General features: G+C 37.2%; 1 protein-coding gene across 2 annotated transcripts in view; it reads left to right on the top strand.

The window, feature by feature from the left end:
• PHTF1 (putative homeodomain transcription factor 1) overlaps positions 1–25488 on the top strand; it is a 51329-nt gene that overhangs the window by 9417 nt on the left and 16424 nt on the right. For both annotated transcript variants that reach the window (XM_044238943.1, XM_044238944.1), the window contains exons 4-7: positions 17126–17195; positions 17847–18005; positions 23323–23479; positions 25130–25264. In XM_044238943.1, coding sequence (XP_044094878.1) covers positions 17126–17195; positions 17847–18005; positions 23323–23479; positions 25130–25264 — 521 coding nt within the window. The remainder of the gene's footprint in view (positions 1–17125; positions 17196–17846; positions 18006–23322; positions 23480–25129; positions 25265–25488) is intronic.

Raw genomic sequence — 25488 nt, 5'->3', positions numbered from 1 at the left:
CTTTTAAGCCTTGCCGGTCTTGGAAACTCTTTATCTCTCCATCCATTTTGAATGTCAGTCTTGCTGGATAAAGTATTTTTGGCTGCATGTTCTTCTCATTTAGTGCCCTGAATATATCTTGCCAGCCTGCTCTGGCTTGCCAGGTCTCTGTGGACAGGTCTGACGTTATTCTGATGGGCTTCCCTCTGTAAGTAAGGAGCCTCTTTGCCCTGGTGGCTTTCAAGAGATTATACCTACAATTATAATTCCTCAATTTGACTATCAGGTGTCGTGATGTTTTTTTGGAGTGTATAATCTTGGGTGGAAACCGTTCAGCCTCTAGTACATGAACGCTGGTTTCATTCGCGAGATTCGGAAAGTTTTCATGAAGGACTTGTTCCACGATATCTTCTAGACTTCTTTCTTTCTCCTCCCCTTCAGGAATTCCAATAATTCTGACGTTGGAACGCTTCATGGCATCACTTATTTCTCTAATTCTGCTTTCGTGGGATCTAAGCTGTTTGTTCCAGGCTTCCTCCTGATCCTTTCTCTCTATCTGTTTGTCTTCCAGATCACTAATTCTATCTTCTGTCTCAGTTACCCTAGCTTTGAGAGAGTTTAGATTGGATTGGAACTCATTGAGAGCATTGTGGACCTCCTCCCTGGTAGCTTTAAGCTCCGCCCTAACATTGTGAACATCCTGTCTGGTCGCTTTCAGTTCGGCCCTAATCAATTCTGTTTGGTCATCCATGGCTTTCTCCAACCTAGCTATTGCCTGGATAATTGTTAGCCTGAATTCTCTTTCTGACATATTGTCTATCTTGATAGCTGTTAGCTCTATTGCAGAAGGTCCATCCTCTGTATTTTTCTTCTGTTTGGCATTCCTCCTCCTAGTCATTTTGGTGGGAGAAGACTGAACAGATGTAGCTGGATGTATCAACTCTGGTGCAGTCAAGGTGCACCCTGGAACACTTCCTGATCTCCGTCTCAGAGAGAAGCCTCAGTCTGGGTGCAGAAGCTGAATAAATTCCCCCTTGGACGCTGGCAGTGCAGGTTCCAAGTTAAAGACCCTGGGGGCGCAGGATCTTTTGCTCGTCCCCAAAGCCAAGGCAGTGGCGGCTGTCTGGGAGCTCCTGACCGCCAGAGAGGTTCCAAGCAGTGATCGCACACTGAGATTTTGCCGCCGGCCGGGGCTGGGAGTGCCCGGCTTGCGCGCACCTCTTTTCAGAGGCGGCTGTGGGTCGGGCGCGCGTCTGGGGCACTGAGAACGGGGCGCTGCTCCGTAAGCCGCAGGCTGGGCTTTTGCGCGCCTCTGTCCGGGGAAGAGTTTCGCGCGCGCGGCTTAGACTTTGAAACAATGGCCCGGGTCAAGAAGCGCCCCCGGGCCTTAGAAACCCAGGAGTGCTGGAGCGACGTGCGCGCGCATCTCAAGCTTTGTGGTAGGGCTAGCGCGCGTTCTGCACACCGGCGGGCTCCCATCCCCTCACAGGAGCCGGAACCCCTGTGCTCTGGGGCGCGCTGGCGGCTTAGGGACCAGGAGCCGGTTTCTCCGCCGCACTCTCTCAGCCTCCGCGCCGGGGAGGCCGTCTGGGACCAGGGACTTAAGCCCCTGTCCCTAGCCACCCCGATTCCCACAATTTTCCCCCGAGATCCTTTGCTCTTTTGGAGTGCTTTCAACCAGTCTCCAAGTTAATGCTGGTCCCCAGACGCAGGGCACTCTCGCTTGTATCGGGGTATTACTTTTGCACCGGTCGCCTCTGGTGGCTCCCTCCCCCTTTTGTTTATCTTCCAATGTAACTATTTTCTTAGGTCATGCCAATGGAAAAACATAGAATCATAACATTGCACACAAGAATGTCATACATATTCCCAATGGAAAGTATCTTCTAAAATTCCTTAATTGGGAGAGTTTATTAAATTTAAGGTCTAACATCATTTTCAGTGATGAAGCTCAACATAGTCACTCCCATATCCCTTGGGATATATTTACTAAGATGAGTGTTCTAATATTTTTCCTTTTTTTTTAAAGTTTTCATTTACATTCTTGTTAACATACAGGTAATATTAGTTTCAGATATACAACATAGTGATTCAGCACTTCCATACATCACCTGGGGCTCATTAGGACAAGTGCCCTCCTTGGCCTATTTCACCCATCTTCCCACACACCGACCCCCTGGAAACCAGGAGTTTGTTCTCTATAGTTAAGAGTCTGTCTTTTAGGGCGCCTGGGTGGCTCAGTTGTTAAGCATCTGCCTCTCCTCAGGTTATGATCCCAGAGTCCTGGGATGGAACCCCTGCTCAGTGTGAAGCCTGCTTTTCCCTCTACCACTCTCCCTGCTTGTGTTCCCTCTCTTGCTGTGTCTCTGTCAAATAAATAAATAAAATCTTAAAAAAAAAAAGTCTGTCTCTTGGTTTGCCTCTCTCTTTCTTTTTCCTCCTTTGCTCATTTGTTTCTTAAATTCCACATATGAGTGAAGTCATATGGTCTTTGTCTTTCCCTGTTTCACTTATTTCACTTAGCATAATACTCTCTAGCTCCATCCATGTTGTTGCAAATGGCATCATTCTTTTTGATGGCTGAGTAATATTCCTGTGTGTGTGTGTGTGTGTGTGTGTGTACGTGTACACCACATCTTTTTTATCCATTCATCAGTCTAGGGACATTTGGGCGGCTTCCATAATTTGGCTATTGTAGATAATGCTTCTATAAACATTGGGTGCATGTGTCCCTTCAAAGTAGTATTTTTGTATTTCCTTCCTTCCTTTTTGTTTTTTAAAAACTTTTTTGGAGGGAGCACAAGTGGGAGAGGGAGAAAAAGTCCCAAGCAGATTCTGCACTGAGGGTGGAGTCCAATGCTGGACTCATGACCTGAGATCACGAACTGAGCTGAAACCAAGAGCTGGATGCTCAACTGACTGTGCCACCCAGGTGCCCCTTTTTAATTTTTTTCTAATTAATATTAGAATAACGAAAATCAGTGTTTGAAAAAGACGTGATTTCATACCTAGAAAATTTTTTATTATTTTTTTATTCATAGAAAAAAATCTAAAGGGCTAATCATAAGCATAAAGGTGACTTCAACTGTATGTATAATGTTTTATTTCTTAAGCTGGATAGTGGGGTACATGACAGATGAGACTCCTGATTGAAGATGATGATTTGCATATGTGACTTAATTTGATCTATTTGAAACTCCTCTAAAATTACAATACATAAGAAAAAGATAGCCCACAAGGATTAAAGGAATGGGAGAGAGGATTACTGTAAATGAGAGCTATTAACATAATTTTGAAAGTTGGAAAGTGAAGAAAGTAAAAATGTAAGTATCTATAGTAAGGAATGCCAATAGGAAACAAACGACCTTTCTGTAAAGCTCCTGTATTTAATTTCTGAAAGACACAGGAATTAGATGCATTAGGCATATCTGCAGGTATGAGGTGGAACTGAAAATAAGATTGTTTGAGCCATTCATAAGGGGCAATTGACCGATCCCCAGATCCTCTTCCTTATTCTACATGGCCACATAGCTACACTCACTTCCTCTGACCGAAGGTTGGATGGAAGCTTGGATGGAGGCTGATCCAGAGAAGTTCTGGATTCTGGAACAGCAGACACAGTAAGAGTGGGGTGAAATACTGTACTAATAATGGAGATGAAGCAAAAGTCTGGTGGCCAGGTTTATGATCTCCAACAGAAGACTGGAATTGCTTCTTGCAGAAACTGACCAGCTGGAAAGACCAAAGTGTACTGGAAATGAAATGGCTGCCTGCCCCTCTACCATGAGGACCGCTGCTTAACAAACTTCACCACTGCACGCTGAACCCTCATTCAGCATGTTAATGCCTCACTTTTAAGTGTAAATGGATCATTGAAAATCATCAAATATTTGAAACCTATGGAAAAAGAAAGAGATAAAAGAAATGACAAAAGAGTCCTAAGAATGCTATTCTTAAAGATATAATTAATATGTGTAGGGCACCTGGGTGGCTCAGTGGGTTAAGCCACTGCCTTCGGCTCAGGTCATGATCTCAGGGTCCTGGGATCGAGCCCCACATCGGGCTCTCTGCTCAGCAGGGAGCCTGCTTCCTCCTCTCTCTCTCTGCCTGCCTCTCTGCCTACTTGTGATCTCTCTCTGTCAAATAAATAAATAAAATCCTTTAAAAAAAAGATATAATTAATATGTGTAAAGGACTGGATACTTCGTACGAAAGCAAAGAAAAAGAAAAAAATGGACTATAATGAAAAAGAAAACCAGAAAACAAAAATAACCAATAAATTTAGTAGAAAAGTGGAAGGTAAAGTTGCAGCCATTTCTCACAAAAAATCATACAAAAAAAACAAGGAAAAAGAAAATAGAAAACCGAGTACAGTTCATGAAGGAAGCCTAATAACCAGTTAAGAGGTGTTCCAGAAAAAGGAAATACATGGAGGGGAAGAAATTATCAGATAAATAATACATTTATCAGAACTGAAATATACACATTTTAAAATTGGAAAGATTTTTTTAAAATATTTTATTTATTTATTTGACACAGAGAGATTACAAGTAGGCAGAGAGGCAGGTAGAGAGAGAGGAGGAAGCAGGCTCCCCACTGAGCAGAGAGCCTGATGCGGGACTCGATCCCAGGACCCTGAGATCATGACCTGAGCCGAAGGCAGTGGCTTAACCCCTGAGCCACCCAGGCGCCCCTGGAAAGATTTTTTTTAAAAGATTTTATTTATTTGACAGAGATAGATCACAAGTAGGCAGAGAGGCAGGCAGAGAGAGAGAGGGAGAAGCAGGCTCCCTGCTGAGCAGAGAGCCCGATGCGGGGCTCAATCCCAGGACCCTGAGATCATGACCTGAGTCAAAGGCAGAGGCTTAACCCACTGAGCCACCCAGGTGCCCCAAAATTGGAAAGGTCTTTAAGAAGACCTATATTAGTTACAGTTGTATAACACAATGATCTGACATTTATATATATTACAAAATGCTCAACATGCTAAGTGCAGTTATCATTTGTCACCACAAAAGTTTATTACAATATTCTTGACTATATTTGCTGTATATATATGCTGTGCTTTACATCACTATGACTTACTCCTTTTATAAATGGAAGTTTGTATCTCTCAATCCCCTTCACCTCTTTTGCCCATCCTAACCTCCCCTTTCCTCTGGCAGCCACCAGTTTGTTCTCTGTAAGTATGAGTTTATTATTTAGTTTGTCTATTTGTTTTGTTCTTTAGATTCCACATATGAGTGAAGTCATGTGATATTTGTCTTTCTCTGACTTACTTAGCTCTAGGTTTACTCATGCTGGCAAAATTTCATTTTTTTAATGACTAACATTCCATTGTATGTATTTCCCATTTCTGCTTTAGTTGTTCATCTATCACTGGAAACTGAGGTTGCTTTTATATATTGGCCGCTGTCAGTAGTGCTGCCATAAACATAAGTATGCATGAATCTTTCTGAATTAGTATTTTTGTTTTCTTTAGGAATATACCCAGAAGTAGAATTGCTGGATTCTTTTTTTTAAAATGTTTTTATTATTATTATATTTTAAAAGATTTTATGTATTCATTTGAGAGAGACAGGGAGAGAGTGCATGAGCGAGGAGAAGGGCAGAGAGAGAAGCAGACTCCCCTGGAGCTGGGAGCCCGATGCGGGACTCGATCTCGGGACTCCGGGATCATGAGTCGAAGGCAGTCGTCCAACCAACTGAGCCACCCAGGCATCCCTAGAATTGCTGGATTCTATGGAATTTCTATAACTAAGTTTTTGAGGAGCCTCCACAATGTTTTCTGTAGTGGCTGTACCAGTGTGCATTCCCACCAACAGTGCATGAGGGTTCCCTTTTCTCCACGACTTTGCCAATACTTGTTATTTCTGGTCTTTTTGATACTAGCCATTCTGACAGGTGTGAAGTGATATCTCATTGTGGTTTTGATTTGTATTTCCCTCAGGATGAGTGATGTTGAGCACCTTTTCATGTGTCTGTTGGCCATCTGTATGCTTCTTTGGAAAAATGTCTATTCAGTTCCTCTGCCCATTTTTAAATTGGATTATTTACTTTTTTTGTGTTGTGTTCTATGAGTTATTTATATACTTTGGATATTATCCCCTTATTGAACAGATGGTTTGCAAATATTGTCTCCCATTCAGTAAGGTGCCTTTTCATTTTGTTAATGGTTTCCTTCACTGTGCAAAAGGTTTTTATTTTGATGTAGTCCCACTTATTTATTTTTGCTTTTGTTGTCAGTGCCCAAGGAGACATATCCATAAATATGTTGCAAAAACCAGTGTCTGAGAGTTTACTGCTTATGTTTTCTTTTAGGATTTTTATGGTCTCAGATCTTACATTTAGGTCTTTGATCCATTTTGAGTTTGTTTTTGCATGTGCCTTAAGAAAGTGGTCCAGTTTCATTCTTTTGCATGTAGCTGTCCAGCTGTCAACTCCCTGCCGTTTAGTGAGGAGACTGATTTTTCCTCCTTATGTAGTCTTGCTTTGTTTGTTGTAGATTAATTGACCATACAATCATGGATTTATTTCTCGGTCCTCTATTCGTTGTGTTGATCTGTGTGTCTATTTTTGTGTCAGTACCATACTGCTCTGATGACTATAGCTCTGTCGTATAATTGGAAATCTGATATTCTGATACTGTCAGCTTTGTTTTTCTTTCTCAAGATTGCTTAGGCTATTTGGGGTCTTTTGTAGCTTCATACAAATTTTAGGATTATTTTGTTCTAGTTCTGTGAAAAATGCTATTGGTATTTTGATAGGGATTGCCTCGAATCTGTAGATTGCTTTGGGTATTATGGACATTTTAACAATATTAATTTTTCCAATCCATGAGCCATGGTATATCTTTTATTTGTGTCATCCTCAGTTTCTTTAATCAATGTCTTAAAGTTCTTGAATATAGTCTTTCACCTCCTTGATGAAATTTATTCCTATGTGTTTTATTTTTTTTGATGCAAATGTCAGTGAGATCATTTTAAAATTTCTCTTTCTGCTAGTATTTATTGGTATAGAGAAATGATACAAATTTCTGTTAATTTTGCATCCTACAACTTTACTGAATTCATTTATTCTGATAGTTTTTTGGGGGGAGTCTTTGGGTTTTCTATATATAGTGTCATGTAATCTATAAGTAAGAACAGTTTTACTTCTTCCTTATCAATTTAGATGCCTATTCTTTCTTTTTCTTGTCTGATTGCTGCAGCTAGGCGTTCCAGCACTATTTTGATAAAAGTGGTGAGAGGAGACATCCTTTCTTTTTCCTGATCTTAGAGGGAAAGCTTTTAGCTTTTCACTGCTTAGTATGATGTTAGCTGTGGGTTTGTCATGTATGGCCTTTATTACATTGATGAAATGATCTTTTGAGTCGTTAGCACCTATACTAAGGAACATTATCCTATTTCAGAACTTAAATTAAATAAACAAACAAACAAAACTTCGTTCAGTCTACCTTGTATGTTTCTCCTATGAGTCTCTTTTACTATTCACACAGACACTTTCCTTCTGTCACCAAACATGTGGAAGTTTCCCCCAACACCATGCAGTTCTTCCTGAAACCATCTGGAGGGGTCCTACAATTCAATTCAGCTCTATATATAATTTCAGCTCTCTATATAAATTTAAATTCAGCTCTATAATATAATGTCAGATACCACAAGTTAAAGGCTCAGTCCCACAAGACTGCTGCCACCCCGCTTTGGATACCAATAGTAAGTACTAGGTCCTCAGGTTACCCATAACTTCTTTCCAACGTGGCTGCAAATCAGGTTCCGGTGATCCCTTCCTCAGGTTTGATTAATTTGCTAGAGTGGCTTACAGAACTCAGAGAAATACTTACATTTATCAGTTTATTAAAGGATATGATAATGGATACAGATAAACTAGATGAAGAGATACATAGGTAAGGTCTGGGAGGATCCAGAGCATAGGAGTTTATGTCCCTGTGGAGTTGGGGTATGTCATTGTCCTGGTGTGCATGTGTTCAACAAACTAGATGCTCTCTGAACCCCATACTGTTGGAGTTTTTATGCCAAGCTTATTAGCCAAGTATAAGGCACCACATGAAGACATATTCAGATCTTCAAAGTTTCAAAAAAATACATGATCCATGTCCCCTCTCAGGAAGCATGGGAAAACATACACAGTATTATAATGAATGAGTAAACCAAAAAAGAGGAAATCATAGTATAGGAAACAGGATAGCCAGCACAGAGAGAGGTAAAGGGAATTCCAGGATATTTAAGAGATGTCCAAGGATGACAGTTTGTATCAGGCCTGGAAAACAATGAGACTAGAGAGAAGCAGAAAGACAGAAAACTGATACGGATATCTTCAAGGGGGAAAAAAGAGAAACTGGTATTTGTTGTGTTTGAGTATATTGGGAACAGATTTTTAAGACTTACAAGGTATTTCAAGGTGAATTAGTAATATATATTTAGAAAATCAAGTGAATGAAAAAATGAAGCTTGCCATATATGGCCTTTATTATGTTGATGTTCATTCCCCCTGTATCTACTTTGTTGAGAGCTTTTATCATAAATCATTGTTGAATTTTGCCAAATGTTTTTTCTGCATCTATTGAGATGATAATATGTTTTATCCTTAATTTTGTTAATGTAATATATTACATTGATTGATTTGTGAATATTGAACTATCCTTGCATCCCTGGAATAAATCCCACTTGACTGAGGTGTGTGATCCTTTTTTTTTTTTTAATTTTTTTTATTTCCTTTTTTTTTTTTTCCAATTTATTTATTTTCAGAAAAACAGTATTCATTATTTTTTCACCACACCCAGTGCTCCATGCAAGCTGTGCCCTCTATAATACCCACCACCTGGTACCCCAACCTCCCACCCCCCCACCACTTCAAACCCCTCAGATTGTTTTTCAGAGTCCATAGTCTCTCATGGTTCATCTCCCCTTCCAATTTACCCAAAAGCACATACCCTCCCCAATGTCCATAACCCTACCCCCCTTCTCCCAACCCCCCTCCCCCCAGCAACCCACAGTTTGTTTCGTGAGATTAAGAGTCACTTATGGTTTGTCTCCCTCCCTATCCCATCTTGTTTCATGGATTCTTCTCCTACCCACTTAAGCCCCCATGTTGCATCACCACTCCCTCATATTAGGGAGATCATATGATAGTTGTCTTTCTCCGCTTGACTTATTTCGCTAAGCATGATACGCTCTAGTTCCATCCATGTTGTCGCAAATGGCAAGATTTCGTTTCTTTTGATGGCTGCATAGTATTCCATTGTGTATATATACCACATCTTCTTGATCCATTCATCTGTTGATGGACATCTAGGTTCTTTCCATAGTTTGGCTATTGTGGACATTGCTGCTATAAACATTCGGGTGCACGTGCCCCTTTGGATCACTACGTTTGTATCTTTAGGGTAAATTCCCAGTAGTGCAATTGCTGGGTCATAGGGCAGTTCTATTTTCAACATTTTGAGGAACCTCCATGCTGTTTTCCTGTGATCCTTTTAATGTATTGTTGAATTCAGTTTGCTAATATTTTGTTGAGAATTTTTAATCTACATTCATTGGGGATATTAGCCTGTAACTTTCTTTTCTTGTAGTGTCCTTGTCTGGTTTTAGTATCAGAGTAATGCTGGCCTCATAAAATGAGTTTGAAAACATTCCTGCCTCTTCTGTTTTGGGAAGAGTTTGAGAAGGATTGGTATTAATTCTGTGAATGTTAGGTAGACTTCACTAGTGAAGCCATCTGGTATGGGAATTTTGTTTTTGTTGGGAGGTTTTTGATTACTGATTCAATCTCCTTACTATTAATCAGTCTGTCCAAATTTTCTATTTCTTCCTGATTCAGTTTTGAGTTTTTTTTTTCCCCCCTAGGAGTTTATCCATGTCTTCTAGGTTGTTCAATTTGTTGGCATATAATTGTTCATATTAGTTTCTTTATGATATTTTGTTTTTATGGTGTCAGTTGTAACATTTCCTCTTTCAGTTCTGATTCTGTTTGAGTCCTCTTTTTTTTCCCCTTGGTAAGTGTAGCTAATGGTTGTCAATTTTGTTTATCTTTTAAAGAAACCAGCTCTTAGTTTGTTGATCTTCTCTATTGTCTTTTTAGTTTCTATTTCATTTCTTTCCACTCTGATCTTTGCTATTTCTTTCTATGACTTTGGACTTTGTTCCTCTTTTCTAGTTTCTTGAGATGTAGAGTTAAGATGTTGTTTACTTGTTAGGGTTCTTTCTTAATGTAGGCATTTATCACTATGAACTTCCCTCTCAGAACTGCTTTTATTTCATCCCATATTTTGGTATGTTGTATTTTCATTTTCATTTTCATTTGTTCTCAAATTCTAAATTCCTCTTTTGACTTCTTCTTTGACTCATTGGGGTTTTTTTTTAGTAGCATGTGATTTAATCTCCACGTATTTCTGAATTTTCCTTTTCTTTTGGTAATTGATTTTGGTAATTGATTCATACCACTGTGTTCAGAAAAGCTTGATATAATTTCATTCTTCTTAAATTTATTAAGACTTGTTTTGTGGCTAATATAATCCATCCTGGAGAATTTAATGTGTGCACTTGAGACAGAATATGTCTGTTGCTTGTGGATGGAATATTCTGTGTTTATCTGTTCAGCCCATCATATCTAAGTCTTTTGAGGCCAATGTTTTCTTATTATATTACTTTTAATTATTATTCCATTTATTTAAACTAATAGAAAAACCCAGTTCACCCATTTCTCCCACCCTCAGCTCTTGGCAACCACCAATCTCTTTTCTGTATCTATAAATAAGCTTGTTAGTTTTGGGTTCTTAATTTTTTTTTAGATTCTACATATAAGATAAATCATCAATCAAATCAAATCAAATATTTTTTTTCTTGTGTGTGACTTATTTCACTTACCATAATGCTCTCAACGCCCATCCATGTTGTCGCAAAAGACGAGATCTCACAGTTGACAGCTAACATTATATTTTGTGGTGAAAAGCTGAAAGCTTTTTCTCTAAGATCAGGAATAAGACAGAATGCCCTTTTCCCACTTTTATTTAACATAGTATTGGAAGTCCTAGCCAGAATAATTAGGCAAGAAGAAGAAATAAAATGCATTCAGATCAAAGAGGAAGAAGTAAAACTGTTACATTTTGCTGATGACTTGATACAATATTTAGAAAAACCTAAAGACTCCACCAGAAACAATGATAATAAATGAATTCAGTAGAGTCACAGGATTCAAAATTAATATATAAAAATCTGTTACATTTCTCTATACTAAAAACAAACTATCAGGACAAAAAAGAAAACAATGAGAATATACCATTTTTTAATATTTATGCACCCAATATAGGGAGTACCCAAATATATAAAGCAAATAGAAACAAACCTAAAGGGAAAAATAGACAATGATACAATAATCATTGGGAACTTCAGTACACTACTTTCAACAATGGATAGATCATCCAGACAGAAAATCCATAAGGAAACATTGGACTTGGACTATACTTTAGACCATATAGAACTAGCAGACATATAAAGAACATTCTATCCAACAGCAGCAGAATATACATTCCTTTCAAGCACCCATGGAAACACATCCAGGATAGATCAGTTGTTAGGTCATAAAACAAGTCTTTTTTTTTGTTTTTAAAGATTTTTATTTTTATTTATTTGACAGAGAGAGATCACAAGTAGGCAGAGAGAGAGGAGGAAGCAGGCTCCCCGCCGAGCAGAGAGCCCGATGTGGGGCTCGATCCCAGGACCCTGGGATCATGACCTGAGCCGAAGGTAGAGGCTTTAACCCGCTGAGCCACCCAGGTGCCCCGGTCATAAAACAAGTCTTAACAAATTTAAAAAAACTGAATTTATTTCAGGTAACTTTTTGGACCACAATGGAATTAAACTAGAAATCAGTAACAGGATGAAAATCGAAAAATTCACAAATATGTGGAAATTAAGTAACATACTCTTGAACAACTAATAGGTCAAAGAAGAAATAAAAAATATCATGAGACAAATGAAAATGAAAATTTTTATACATTAATAGCGAGCTATTAAAAAATGAAGAATACAATTCCATTTATAATAGCATCAAAAAGAATAAAATATTTAGGAATAAATTTAACCACAAAGGTGAAAGATCTGTAAACTATGAAACATTGGTGAAGGAAATTGAAGAAGACACACATAAATGGAAAGATATCTTATGTTCATTGATTGGAAGAAGGAATATTGTTAAAATGTCCAACTACCCAAAGTGATCCACAGATTAAAAGCCATTTATCAAAATTCCAATGGTATTTTTCACAGATAAAAAACAAACAAACAAACAAAAAACAATCCTAAGATTCATGTGAAACTACAAGGAACTCCAAATAGCTAAAGCAGCAAGAAGAGCAAAGTCAGAGGCATCACACTTTCTGATTTCAAATTATATTACAAAGCTATAGTAATTAGAACAGCATGATATGGGCATAAAAGACACATAGATGAATGGGACAATATGGAGACCCCAGAAATAAACCTATGCTGAAACAGTCAACTACTCTTTGGCAAAGGTGCCAAAAATACATGATGGGCAAAAGAATCTCTTCAATAAATGATTTTGGGAAAACTGGGTAGATATCCTCATGCAGAAGTATGATACTAGACCTTTATGTTACAACGCACATAAAAATCAACTCAAGATGGTTGAAAGACTTAAATGTAAGACCTGAAATTGTCCTAGAATATACCAGGGGCTCCTTGGTCAAGAGTTTTTTGAATATGACAAAAAAGCACAGACAACAAAAGCAAAAATTATCAAGTCAGACCATATCAGACTAAAAAGTGTTCTGCATAGCCAAGGAAGCAATAATGACAAGGCAACCTATGGAATGGGAGAAAATGTTTGTAAACCATATATCTGATAAGGGGTTTACATTCAAAATCTATAAGGAACTCTTACAACTCAATAGCTAAGAACAAGTAATCCAATTAAACATGGACAAAGGAACTGAACAGACATTTTCCAAAGAAGATATACCCAATGGGTATATTAAAAAAGCTCTTTAACATCACTAATAATCAGGGAAGTATAATTCAAAACCATAGTGAGATATCACCTCACACCTGCCATGATGACTCTTATCAGAAAGTCAAAGGATAATAAATGTTGGTGAGGATGTAGAGAAAAGAGAACTTTTATATACCGTTGGTGGGAATGTAAACTGGTATAAACATTATGGAAAACAGTATGGAGGCTTTTGCAAAAATTAAAAATAGAACTATGATTTGATCCATCTATCCCATTTCTGGTCATTTGTCTGAAGGAAATAAAGGTCTACAAGGTCTTCATTTATTAGAAAATAATACAGTGATATTTTTACTTTTAGAATTTTAATTTCTGATTGTGTATGTAGCCAAATTTTTATTCCCATGGATATTATGCATATTTCAAAAATTAGTGTACATGTTTTTCAAAGGATAATTTTTTCTTTGAAATGTGTGACTTTCAAATTTTGATTCCTCCTTAGATTTAATTTTATTACATTTAGGGTTTTAAAACCTTCTTCTATAAAATCTATAGTTTGTAGCTGAATTGGATAGAAACATAGGACCCACTTAAGAGAAATTGTTTGGCCAAAACTATTTAGTTAAACAACTAAAGATCAGTACTGGCTCAATGTCTAAAACAGGGAAATAGCAAGTGGCTATAACCTTTCATTTTTACTTTAATTTTAATGCTTAAATACCTAATTTCTACAACTGGATTAGCATTTACAAATGCTGAGTATAAAATTAAAATCCATCTTCTCAAAGTTTTATTTATTAATAGTAGTAAAACAAAACTGTTAGATAAACTGGGAGTTTGAAACACAAAAGATAATTCACAAACTTACTTTTAATTCGAGGTGGTAGAAGACAAAGTCCCCGAAAGGATTCTTTCTTCATGCCCGGAAAAAAAAAATTCATCACTAGATTTTTGGTTAAACATGGTAGATTGGCCACACACATTTATAATCTCTCCTGAGTTACCACTAAATTACATGAAAGGAATCCATAAAGGGGTTGTATAAAATGAATACATCCACAAAGTCCAGGAAGAAGATTGAGGAGGAAGATCTCAGTAGATAGTAGATCAACATGTATTTGGAAGATGAAAAATGAATGCAAGAGAGTGCCAGGAGAGCAGGGGAAAATGCCAGTTGCACTGTAGAACTTCCCAGAAAGTTCTGGGAAAGTTAGGACTTGAATGCATCAGGTTTCATGTGAGGCAGTTAAATGGGGTATTGAATGAACTTTGTATACAGAGAGATTAGACATTTGTCTCCTCGTCAATCCCTTCAAGACTGGCTAACAATGCCCTTACGAAGGAGACTGGTGATATTTCTTCTGAGAAAATTCATTGGAAGAGGGTCTGTGGACACTGAAGGGCAGGCGAGAATCATGATACTAAAAGCAGAATTGTGAGCCCCTTGATTCAATCTCAAAACTTCCACCACAGGAATCTTTAGCCTTCCTAATCTTCAACCAAAGAGAATACTAGAAAGTTCTTCAAAGAGCCTTGAATGACCCCACAAAAAAAAAGCCTCCAGATATTGACATTTTGTGATTCCCTCAAGCTGGTTGATTACCCTGCAGTGAAATCCCAAGTCTGTAAGCTATACTCATACACATAAAGCTTCTAGTAAGTTTTACAGGCTTTCTATTGAAATAAAACATGTTCAGTAAATATGGATATACTTATACACATGTATATATAACAAAATTTTAAGTGTAAAGGTTGAGGAATATTCTTAATGTAATCATGTAATCAGCATTAAGATCAAGAGATAGATAATTAACAGTACCATAGAAGCTTCCCTTCCATACTTTTCCAGTCACTACTACCAACAGAGGTAGACCAGTATCCCAACTACTAGTGCTACAGATTCATTTTGCCTTTTTGAGCTTTATATAGGAATATTATCAGGAATCAATCAGAAAGGCACTAGAGTTTGTAACAGCAACATTGGAAGCTAGAAAACAGTAGAACAGTGTCTTAATTCCTGAAGGAAAATTAACAACTTAGAATCATACACTCTAGTGTAACCTTTTATTATGAAACATATATATAAACATGTTTATATAAATGAAATTATACAATACATAGACATTTGAATCTAATTTTTTTTTGTTCAGTTTTATGTTTGTGAGACTCATTCATGTTGTGTAATTGTAGTTTATTCAGTACAACACCAAAATTATTTATGCATTCTCCTATTGATGGGCAATATCCCATTGTTGTCTCTGGGTAGTTTCCAATCTGGAGCTCTTAGAAATTATTCTTCTATGAACATTTTTACACATTACTTAGTGAAATACACATTTGTCTTGGGTATATACCTTGAAGTAGAATATTGAGTCAATCACATTTCAGTGCTTCATTCTAATATATAAAGAAAGCCATTGATTACTAGGTATTTGAATTAATCCTCCAAAAGAAAAAGAGAACAGAAATGAATTCAGAGTCAAAATGAAAAATTCAATGGGAGAATTTGAGGAAATTTCCAGAAAGCAGAACAAAAAGACAAAAGAAGTAGAAAATAGGAAAGTTATGTCTGATAAGGGAACAAGTATAAAAATAAATTATAAGAAAACTTCCCTAAAGCCACATAGAAAGAATTCTCAGCACAATAGATATAAAAGACTCATATCAAGGCATATCATTATGAAATTTATGAACACCATGAATAAAGTGAAGATTCAGAGGGAAGAAACAATTCACACTCAAAGGGTCAGGAATCAGAAAGACACTAGAATTTACAACAGCAACATTGGAAGCTAGAAAGAGTAGAACAAGGTCTTAATTCCTGAAGGAAAATTATTAACGACTTAGAATTCTACACTCTAGTGTAACTTTTTATCAGGCATAAGGGTAAAATGAATTCATTTTCAGACATGTGAGGCTTCAAAAAGTTACCTTCTGGACCACTTTCTCAGGAAGCTTCTGAAGGATGCACTCCAGAAAGACATGGGATGTAAGAGCTAGAGATTCACCACAGAGATGAAGGGAGTTGTCAGGGTGATAGTGCGAAGTCCTGCATAGAGCTAGCTGTGCAGCAGGCCCCGAGAGCAACCAGCAGGAGGATAGAAGTTTCTGGGAAGGGCATTTCCAGGAAATTTTTTTTTTTTTTAAAAAGACTGAGTAATTTTCTGGCATTTGAGTATTTGAAAAATGATAAATGTTTTAGCTGACCCGTAAACTAGGAGATTATGAAGCATGGCTTCTAGGGAATAATATTTCATAGTGATCATATCGTAGCTACTGATGACTGACTTTTCAATCATCATCAATCATGTCAGGATATAGGTTTTTGGGGCGGAAGTTAGGATGTGGAAATTAGTTGTATAAGAGAACTAAATTCTCACATGAAGTCAGTGGATTATTTCTAAAATCAATAAATTGAAAAATGGCAGCATAAACATTATTTGGAAGTATAGATGTAGGGGCACCTGGGTGGCTCAGTCAGTTAAGCACCTGACTCTTGATCTCAGCTCAGTTCTTGGTGTCAGGGTTGTGAGTTTGAGCCCTATGTTGTGCTCTGCACTACATGTGGAGCCTACTTAAAAAAGAATAGTATGGAAGTAAATACCAAGAGAAACAGTTAAAAAAAAAAAAAGAAAGTTATTTGTTTTTAATGACTGAAACTGGGAGGAGGAGAGGGGCTGAAGGGACTATTATTTTGTACTTCCTGATCCTTTGACATTGTTGGATCATTTTAAAAAGTGATAAAATATATTCCTGCAGGGGCGCCTGGGTGGCTCAATGGGTTAAGCCTCTGCCTTCGGCTCAGGTCATGATCTCAGGGTCCCGGGATCGAGTCCCACATCGGGCTCTGTGCTCAGCAGGGGGCCTGCTTCCCTCTCTCTCTCTCTCTCTGCCTGCCTCTCCATCTACTTGTGATCTCTATCTGTCAAATAAATAAATAAAATCTTTAAAAATATATATATATATATATATATTCTTGCATTACTTGGTAAACTACACACTAAAACATTAATAATAAGTTATTTCAAGGAACAATAGGATTAAAGTGTCTCCAGTAAAAGGGAGTCAGATATAGAAAGAAAGAAATATAAGTTTACCTTTTGTACTTAAAAGGGTTCTTTACCCTTATTTCTGGTTTTGTTTTGTTTTATCCTAGGGCTTCAAAAACAAACCAAAAAAGATGGGCCACATAAAACCAGACTTGATTGACGTTGACTTAATCAGAGGTGAGTTCTAAAGTTGGTTTATGTATTTTATTATATTATTTCGTCGTAGTGCTAGAGATTCTTTTTTAGATACCTTCCCTCTATGATGGCGTATTTTAATTTCCAAACGGAATATTCTTCCCTCATCATTCAGGCCTTGAGATTTTTTTTTTCCTTTGCTTTGGTTCTTTGTGGCTATGTAATCACATTAGGTGAAAGAGGGATGAACTTGGAAGCTGCTGTTGTGTAAAAAATACATTGTATAACATTCAAGTCAGCCTAATTTATTTTGAGCTCCTGTCCTAGTGATTGAGGCAAGAAGTTATTGTATTTAATGAACATCTAAGAGGATACTTTTTTTTTTTTTTTAAGGATTTTATTTATTTGACACAGAGAGAGAGATCACAATTAGGGAGAGAGAGGGGGAAGCAGGCTCCCTGCTGAGCTGAGAGCCCAATATGGGACTTGATCCCAGGACCCTGGGATCAGGACCTGAGTGGAAGGCAGAGGCTTAACCCATTGAGCCACCTAGGCGCCCTAAGAGGATTCTTTTTAACCAGGCAGGTTATGTGGTGATTTTTGCTCTCAGCTGTTTTTAATACAGTGTTAACAAGTAGGCATTAGTATAGTGTATGTAAATATTTGATGTTTTGTTTTATTGTATATTTAAAGGCTCAACATTTGCCAAAGCCAAACCTGAAATTCCATGGACATCTCTGACTCGGAAGGGGCTTGTAAGAGTTGTGTTTTTCCCCTTGTTCAGCAACTGGTGGATTCAGGTGACCTCTTTAAGGATCTTTGTTTGGCTGCTACTGCTTTACCTCATGCAAGGTAATTAGAGGACTGGAATAAATTATGACAGTTTCTTTTTGCTGCTTTTGCTATTAGATAATGCAGACTTTACTGTTCTTACATTTACCCTGAATGAAGGGATATACACCATATGGAGATCTTAGATTTATTTGCACATAGAAGGCAAACCAATCGTCCAACTCATCTTTCTTGAATTTCTTTCCACCTGTCTTACTGGCGAGGCCTTTTCAATCTTTGTTCTGTGTGACCTCTGAATATTGGATTACCTCAAGGTTGGATCCTGGATTCTTTTCTCTAGGTACTCCCATCAAACCCCTTTGTTTAAACATAGCTGATAAACTGGTGATTCTCAAATTTATATCTTCAGGCCAGATATCTGCTGAACTTCAAACTTGTAAATCTAACTGCCTGCTTTTAGGCATTTATGTAGATAGATTTAATAGGTATATTGAACCTATCATATCCAACATGAAACTCTGGGATTTTTTTTTTCCCCCGTCATAGTCCATCACACCAACATCGCCTTGCCTAGAGCACTAGAATAATGTCTACTCTGAGCCTGCTTTCTACCAACCATTCTTTTCACAGCAATTAGAGAAATCTTTTACAGTAGAATTCGTATCATGTCATTTGCCTCCTTAAAACCCTGAGAGACTTCTCACTGGCGTTGGAGTGAAATCAGTCCTCATGACACCCGGCAGGGCCCTCCATGATCTGTTCCCTGTTGGCCTCTCAGAGGTCATGTCCTACCGCGCTCCTCCTTGCCCACTGGAGGCATCATGGCCCTTTTTCTGTGCTGCACACAGAGCTCTTCCTTCTGTTTGAAACAATCTTACGGATTTTCACATGGCTATCTTTTTTCTCATCTTTAGGATCTAAACTCAGATGGAACTTTCACTGGGCAGCCATCCCTATCTATACTTTTTTTTTTTTCTTTTCAATGTTCCAGAATTCATTGTGTATGCTTTCTAAACAGTCTTACCGTTCCCTGGGAATCTATTTTAATTTCTGTATTATACAACTACCTAATGTTGGCTTTTCTCTTCTCACTATGTGCAGGAACCCAGCACCTTCTCTTTACCACTGTATGGCCACTGCCTACTGGGAATACTTTGTGAAATGGGACCATGTGCACACTCTGGTTATACCCGAACAACAAGACATAAATTAGAACAGAGTAGGGGAAGGTTGAGTTAGGGTGGAAGGATTTGGGGTGATTTTTGTCTTCTTTTATCTCTGTAGGTTTTTTTGAGTTAAGTTATAGAGGGAAAGATAAGTGTCTGAATTTACAAATCTGTAAGTTTAATTTTCTAAAGTCGTGTACAGTGCTGTCCAATACAGTTTCTGTGGTGATAGAAATATTCTGTGTCTGCCTTATCCAGTCCTTTGTGGCTATTGAGGACATGGGAATAGTGTGAATAAGGAACCATATTTTTTAGTTTTATTTCTTTGTAATGAAATGGCTGTAATTTTAATGGCTGGATAATATTCCGTCATATGGATACACCATCATGGATACACACCATCATTTAAAATGATCATTTTCATGTCTGTGAGTCTCTCATATGGATTTGCCATAAATACTTTTTATAGCTACTTAATATTCCATTATATAAAAGTACTGCAACTTATATAACTATTCCTATATTGTAAGCATTTAGATCGTTCCTGGGTTTTTTTTTTCCTATTAATTATGCCATTGTGAACAAAATTTTCCATATTTTATATTTCCTTAGAATTTCTTCTCTGAAATAGAATTAAGAAATCAAAGAATATAAACATCTTAAGGCTTTTAGTACATAAAATCAAATTGCTAGTGGTACACTTCTTTTGGAAAGTAGTGGATGAGAGTGCCTGTTTTACCAGAGTCTGACCAGCATTATTATAATTTTAAAGATTGTTACCTAATTGGATATACAAAAGAATTGTGTTTTGCTCATTTGGTCTGCATTTTTTGGGTAGCTTGTAAAGGTGAGATTAAATATCTTTTCACATGTTCATTATTGAAGAATTTCTTTCTTACTGAGATATATTAAATTATATATGTTAAATTTTCTTTTTTTGTTTTAAGATTTTATTTTTTTATTTGTCAGAGAGTGTGAGAGAGAGCATAAGCAGGGGGAGTGGCAGACAGAAGGAGAAACAGGCTCCCTACTGAGCAAGGAGCCCAATGCAGCACTTGATCCCAGGATCATGACCTGAGCCGAAAGCAGATGCTTAACCTACCAACCCACCCAGGAGCCCATATACATTAAATTTTCATATACACCATGGTCTCTTTCTAAACACATATTCTGCACAATTGATTTGTCTTGTTCTCATATCTGTACCACATTTCTTTAATTAGTATAGTTGTTTAATATGTATTAGCATTGAGCAGAAATATTCCTCTAGTATTCTTTTCCAGTATTTTCTGAAGTGTTTTTACCTACTTATTTTTTTTTTCAAAATAATTTAGAATTATTTTATCCTAATCAGAACAAACAAATAATTTGGAATTAAACTATAATCTCCCGCTTCCCATGAAGATATAGATATATTTGGGGGGAATGGGAAGAAAATAGATCTATCTCACCTTTTAATCAAGTCTTCTGTTCTATTTCCCAGTAAAGCTTTGTGGGATTTTTATTTCTTGTGAGGCCTGCTTAGATCTTCTCAAAGTTAAACTCAAATTTTTTTTATTGTGGTAAGATATACACAATATATAATTTACCTTCTTCACCATTTTTAAGTTTACGGTTGGTGGCATCAAGGCCACTTATGTTGCTGTGCAACCATCACTACCATCCATCTCCGAACTTTCTTCATCTTTCCAAACTGAAACTCTACCTATAAAATGTAATTTCCTGACTCTCCAGTTCCTCCTGAAGCTCAGGCCCCTGGCAACCATTCTATTTTCTTTTTCTGTGAATTTGACTACTTAGATACCTCATGCAAGTGAAGGCAGGGGTATTTGTCCTTTTGAGCTTGGTCTGTGGCACTTAGCCTGCTTTTAAGGCTCAGCCATACACAGCATGTACGCTTCCTTCTTTTTAAATGATGAATAAGAATCCATTATACGTATGTCCCATATTTTGTTCATATACTCATCCATCAGTGGACGCTTCAGTGCTTCCCCATAAAAGTGAAATATTTGTTTTTATTTTGGTTGTTGCTCCCGCAGATACGACACTTTTTTTGTTTTATAAATTTCAACTGGTTAGTGCTATTACATTTGAAAGCTGTTAGTTTATGTTTATTAAGAATACTTCTGCTTAAGGCAGTCTATTAAACCCTCATTAATTTTAATAGTTTTTCAGTGCTTCTTTCACATTTTCTAACCATACAGCCATGTTGCTGATAAATAATGAAAATCTGGTCTCCTCCTTTTTCATACATTTCATTTGCTATGATTGAATTAGTCAGCATTTTCAGAGCAGCATTAAGTAGTAACAGTAAGAATGCTCATCCTTTTGTTCCTGGTTCTGAGTGTCTTTCTCAGTATGATGTGTGTTCATTTCCTCTTTGGTATATTAGGGACATTTTTATATTCCTAGTATTTTAGAAGAGATTGACATTTAAGATTAATTATAAATCAGGAACAAATGTTGATTTTTATGGAATGCTTTTTCACTATAGGAATTGGCCAAACTCACAGGTTAAAGGTATGGTCCTTTGTAAGATTCCCCCCACTTCAGACACCAGCCTCACTTTGGGAGTCCCCAATGCTACCCTTACTTCTGACCCACTGGCTACAGTTTTGAAGGTCCCCTACTGATTCCTTTGATAGTTCACTAGAATGACTCCCAGAATTCGGGAAAGTGCTATACTTACAATTACAGTTTTATTATTCTAAAAGTTATATTGGATGAATTAGAAGAGGTGCATAGTTTGGGAGGATTCCAAACAGGAAGTGTTCATCATTTTCAGGGATTTGGTACACTTTTTGCCATGATGGGTAGCAATACTAATAGACAATTGCCAATTGGGGATGCTCACCCAAGCTTTGGTATCCAGAATTTTTACCGAGGATTTATTATATAGACATAACCAGTTGAGTCATTGGCCAAGTAGGCAACTCAGTCTTCAACCCTCCCTCCTACCTCTCCCCCAGGGGTTAGGCTGATACACTGTGGCTCAAAGCCTCAACCCTCTAATCACATGGTTGGTTTCTCTGGTATGGCTAACCCCGTCCATAGTCACCTTGTTGGCATGAACTATCAGGTTTGGTCCAAGAGGCCCTCTGTGAATAACTTCCATCACTTGAGAAATTCCAAGGATTTAGAGGTTACCTCCCAGGAATCAGGGACAAGGCCTTTTACCCAATTGTCAATTGGGATAATTTGTATATATGTGACCCAAATTGCATGTTATTAAATTATCAGATTAAATCATTTCAGTCTACAAATATGTAAATGCCTACCATGTCTATACATGTATTGTTCTACCAAGGTTCTGAGATATTTTTCCTTCCAGCATAAACCCTGCATGGTTTCGGTGAATTATTCAGATTTATGGTATTTTAATTACTCATTCAACAAATATTTAGTATCCATTATGTGCTACTTACTGATCTAGCTATAGCAGCGAGCCAAATAGATGAAAATCCCTTCATTCACAGTGCCTGCCTTTCAGTAGTGAATTTCTGTCCACATTCACAAGCCAGCAAGGTTTGTAGTTTATTGTTTTGGTGCTATCATTGTTATAATTGGGTGATAGGGTGTTAGGGTATGAAACGAATTTGCTAGCTTTTTCTCCACATAGGAATAGTTGATATATCACAAGAATTATCCTTATGTTAAAGTCTCAAAGAACTTATTTGTGAAATTGTATCTGGATTTTTTGGGACGTAATTTTTGATGTTTTCCTGTTCCTTTCACCACTGATTCTTTGGACAGTTCATATGCATGTACGAAGAGGCTGTATATAGCATAGTCATTTAGAGTAAGGACTCTAGAGCCCAGTTGCCTTGGTTCAAATCTCAGCTTTGCTAACTGCTGCTGGTACAGGTGTGGGCCTTGGAAAAATACTGTGCCTCTGAGCAGAACAACACTTCGTAGTATGTATCACCCAGCATTTAGCTGTTTGGTGGTGGAGAGCCTTTTGAAGTATCTAGATTCTTATACTGACAGAAAGGCAGATCCTTCAAACCCATTCTTCTCTTGCTCTGTGACCTAAGGCCTCAAGTTTTCACTCAACTGATGTGCAGGTGGATTGCACTGTTGAATATTATGTGCTTTTTCCTCGTACTTTTCAGATTGATGGGTTTTTACAGCAAAGTTTATGTAATTGCTAAGATTAGATATAAAAATGAGCCTTTCTTTATATTTTACATTTTGAAACCTCTTCTTTTCAGTTCTAGCACTCGTGTTGTATTTTATGATGCCTATTGTGAATGTAAGTGAAGTGCTTGGACCCTTGTGCCTTATGTTACTCATGGGAACTGTCCACTGTCAGATCGTGTCTACTCAGATAACAAGGCCATCGGGAAACAATGGAAATCGGAGAAGAAGGTAAGATGAGAAATTACACTTGGTAGTTGTGTATTTTCTAGGAGAGGCATTGTACATGCTTACAAAATCCTCAAAGAAATTAATTACAAATCTTCTGTTTTGCATGCCTTTTGAAATTATTTTTTTGGCTTTCACTTTTCTTCCTGATAATAGGAAACATTGTCATGACCTTGTAATTCCAGGTAGGATTTTGTCATTCAGTACAGTTGTTTAAAAGGAAAAATCTGATACTATATTGTACTTTATTAAAATTTACCTTAAATAGTGATGTTGAAAACACATTCATCAAAATATAGTCTCAATCAAATTGAAAATTCACTGTATAAATATGGGTGTTAGTACATTAGGTTAGTGCTACTAAAATTTTTACCTTTTTTTCAATGGTATATAATAAAAATGGATTTCTAAGTGTTCTGAGCTTTTTTTTTTTTTTTAAAGATTTTATTTATTTATTTGACAGAGACAGATCACAAGTAGGCAGAGAGGCAGGCAGAGAGAGAGAGGAGGAAGCAGGCTCCCTGCTGAGCAGAGAGCCCGATGTGGGACTCGATCCCAGGACCCTGAGATCATGACCTGAGCTGAAGGCAGCGTCTTAACCCACTGAGCCACCTAATAGGAATTTGACATTTCTACACATTGAGGTTATGGCATGTTTTTATTGATTATGTGCTATGTGTGGTTTTGGAACTGTTAAAGTTTTTTGTTTTTTTGTTTTTTGTTTTTTTATATTATCATTCCTCAGAATATCTGTAGATTTTGTTCCCTTAAACAGTTACTAAAGATTTTTTTTAATTTGGTGTGATGAATTTCAACATATTTATTCTTATTTTTGAATGTTATTTTCAAAACTTTTTTTCAAAAAAAGGATTCCATGATAATTCTGTTCAATTAATTGAATTGAAAAATTGAATTGAATTGAAAAAATCAATTGAATGATTTCTAAGGAAATCACATGCGATATATCCCATTGGTGATTTATAGGATATATCTTTTAACTGCTTCAGGTAGCCATACAAAGTGATCAGTTGCTATTATTTTGTGTTCTCTGATGAAGTGTGTCCAATGCATTGATTTTTGACATCCATATTTAAAGGAATTGTTCCTTCTACTAGTAGTGTTGAGTGTTCCTGAAAAGACTGTTGGTCATAGATGCGAAAATTTTCTTTAAATAATATTTTGAAATATCAGTTCCATTTCCTTAAATATTGAACAAAATAAGGGACACCTGGGTGGCTTAGTGGGTTAAGCCTCTGCCTTCGGCTTAGGTCATGGTCTCAGGGTCTTGGGATTGGGTCCCACATCACACTCTGCTCAGCAGGGAGCCTGCTTCCCCCTCTCTCTGCCTGCCTCTCTACCTACTTATGATCTTTCTTTCTCTCTCTCTCTCTGTCAAATAAATAAATAAAATCCTTAAAATAATAAATAAATATTGAACAGAATGATAGCCTAAGACTTTGGTTTGAAATCCAGTTTTGCCCCTCAGTCAGAAACATTCTTGCATGATTTATCCTCATTATATGAAATTCACTGTAATTCATTTCACGTTGTAATCCATTGGTATCAATTTCTGTAAGGATATTTAGGGCAGAAATATAAAAGTTCTTGAATAATCTGAAGTTGTTGAATTTGTGTGTGTGTGTTTGTTTGTAGAAAATTACGGAAAACTGTCAATGGTGATGGGAGCCGAGAAAATGGAAATAACTCCTCTGATAAAGTCAGAGGAGTAGAAGCTTTGGAGTCTATTCCCTTTATTGGCGGATTTTGGGAGACTCTCTTTGGGAACAGGTGAGAAAGTATCACACTGGAATGTTTATTTGGTTTTATGTTCACATCAGTGTTAACCTAGTAGGTAATCTAAGTAGGAGAACACAGTGTAAGCATATTATAATTGTGGTGTGAGCATTAACGGTTCTAGAAGGATTTGCTTCCTCCATATATCTCCACTGTCTGTCAGGTTCCCCATAAGTCCAGGATTCTACCATAAAAATTTCATTCTATTTAATCTTTAA

Source organism: Neovison vison, chromosome 2 (genome assembly GCF_020171115.1).
Source record: "Neovison vison isolate M4711 chromosome 2, ASM_NN_V1, whole genome shotgun sequence".
Taxonomy (NCBI): domain Eukaryota; kingdom Metazoa; phylum Chordata; class Mammalia; order Carnivora; family Mustelidae; genus Neogale; species Neogale vison.
This window is presented reverse-complemented; position numbering and strand designations above follow the sequence as displayed.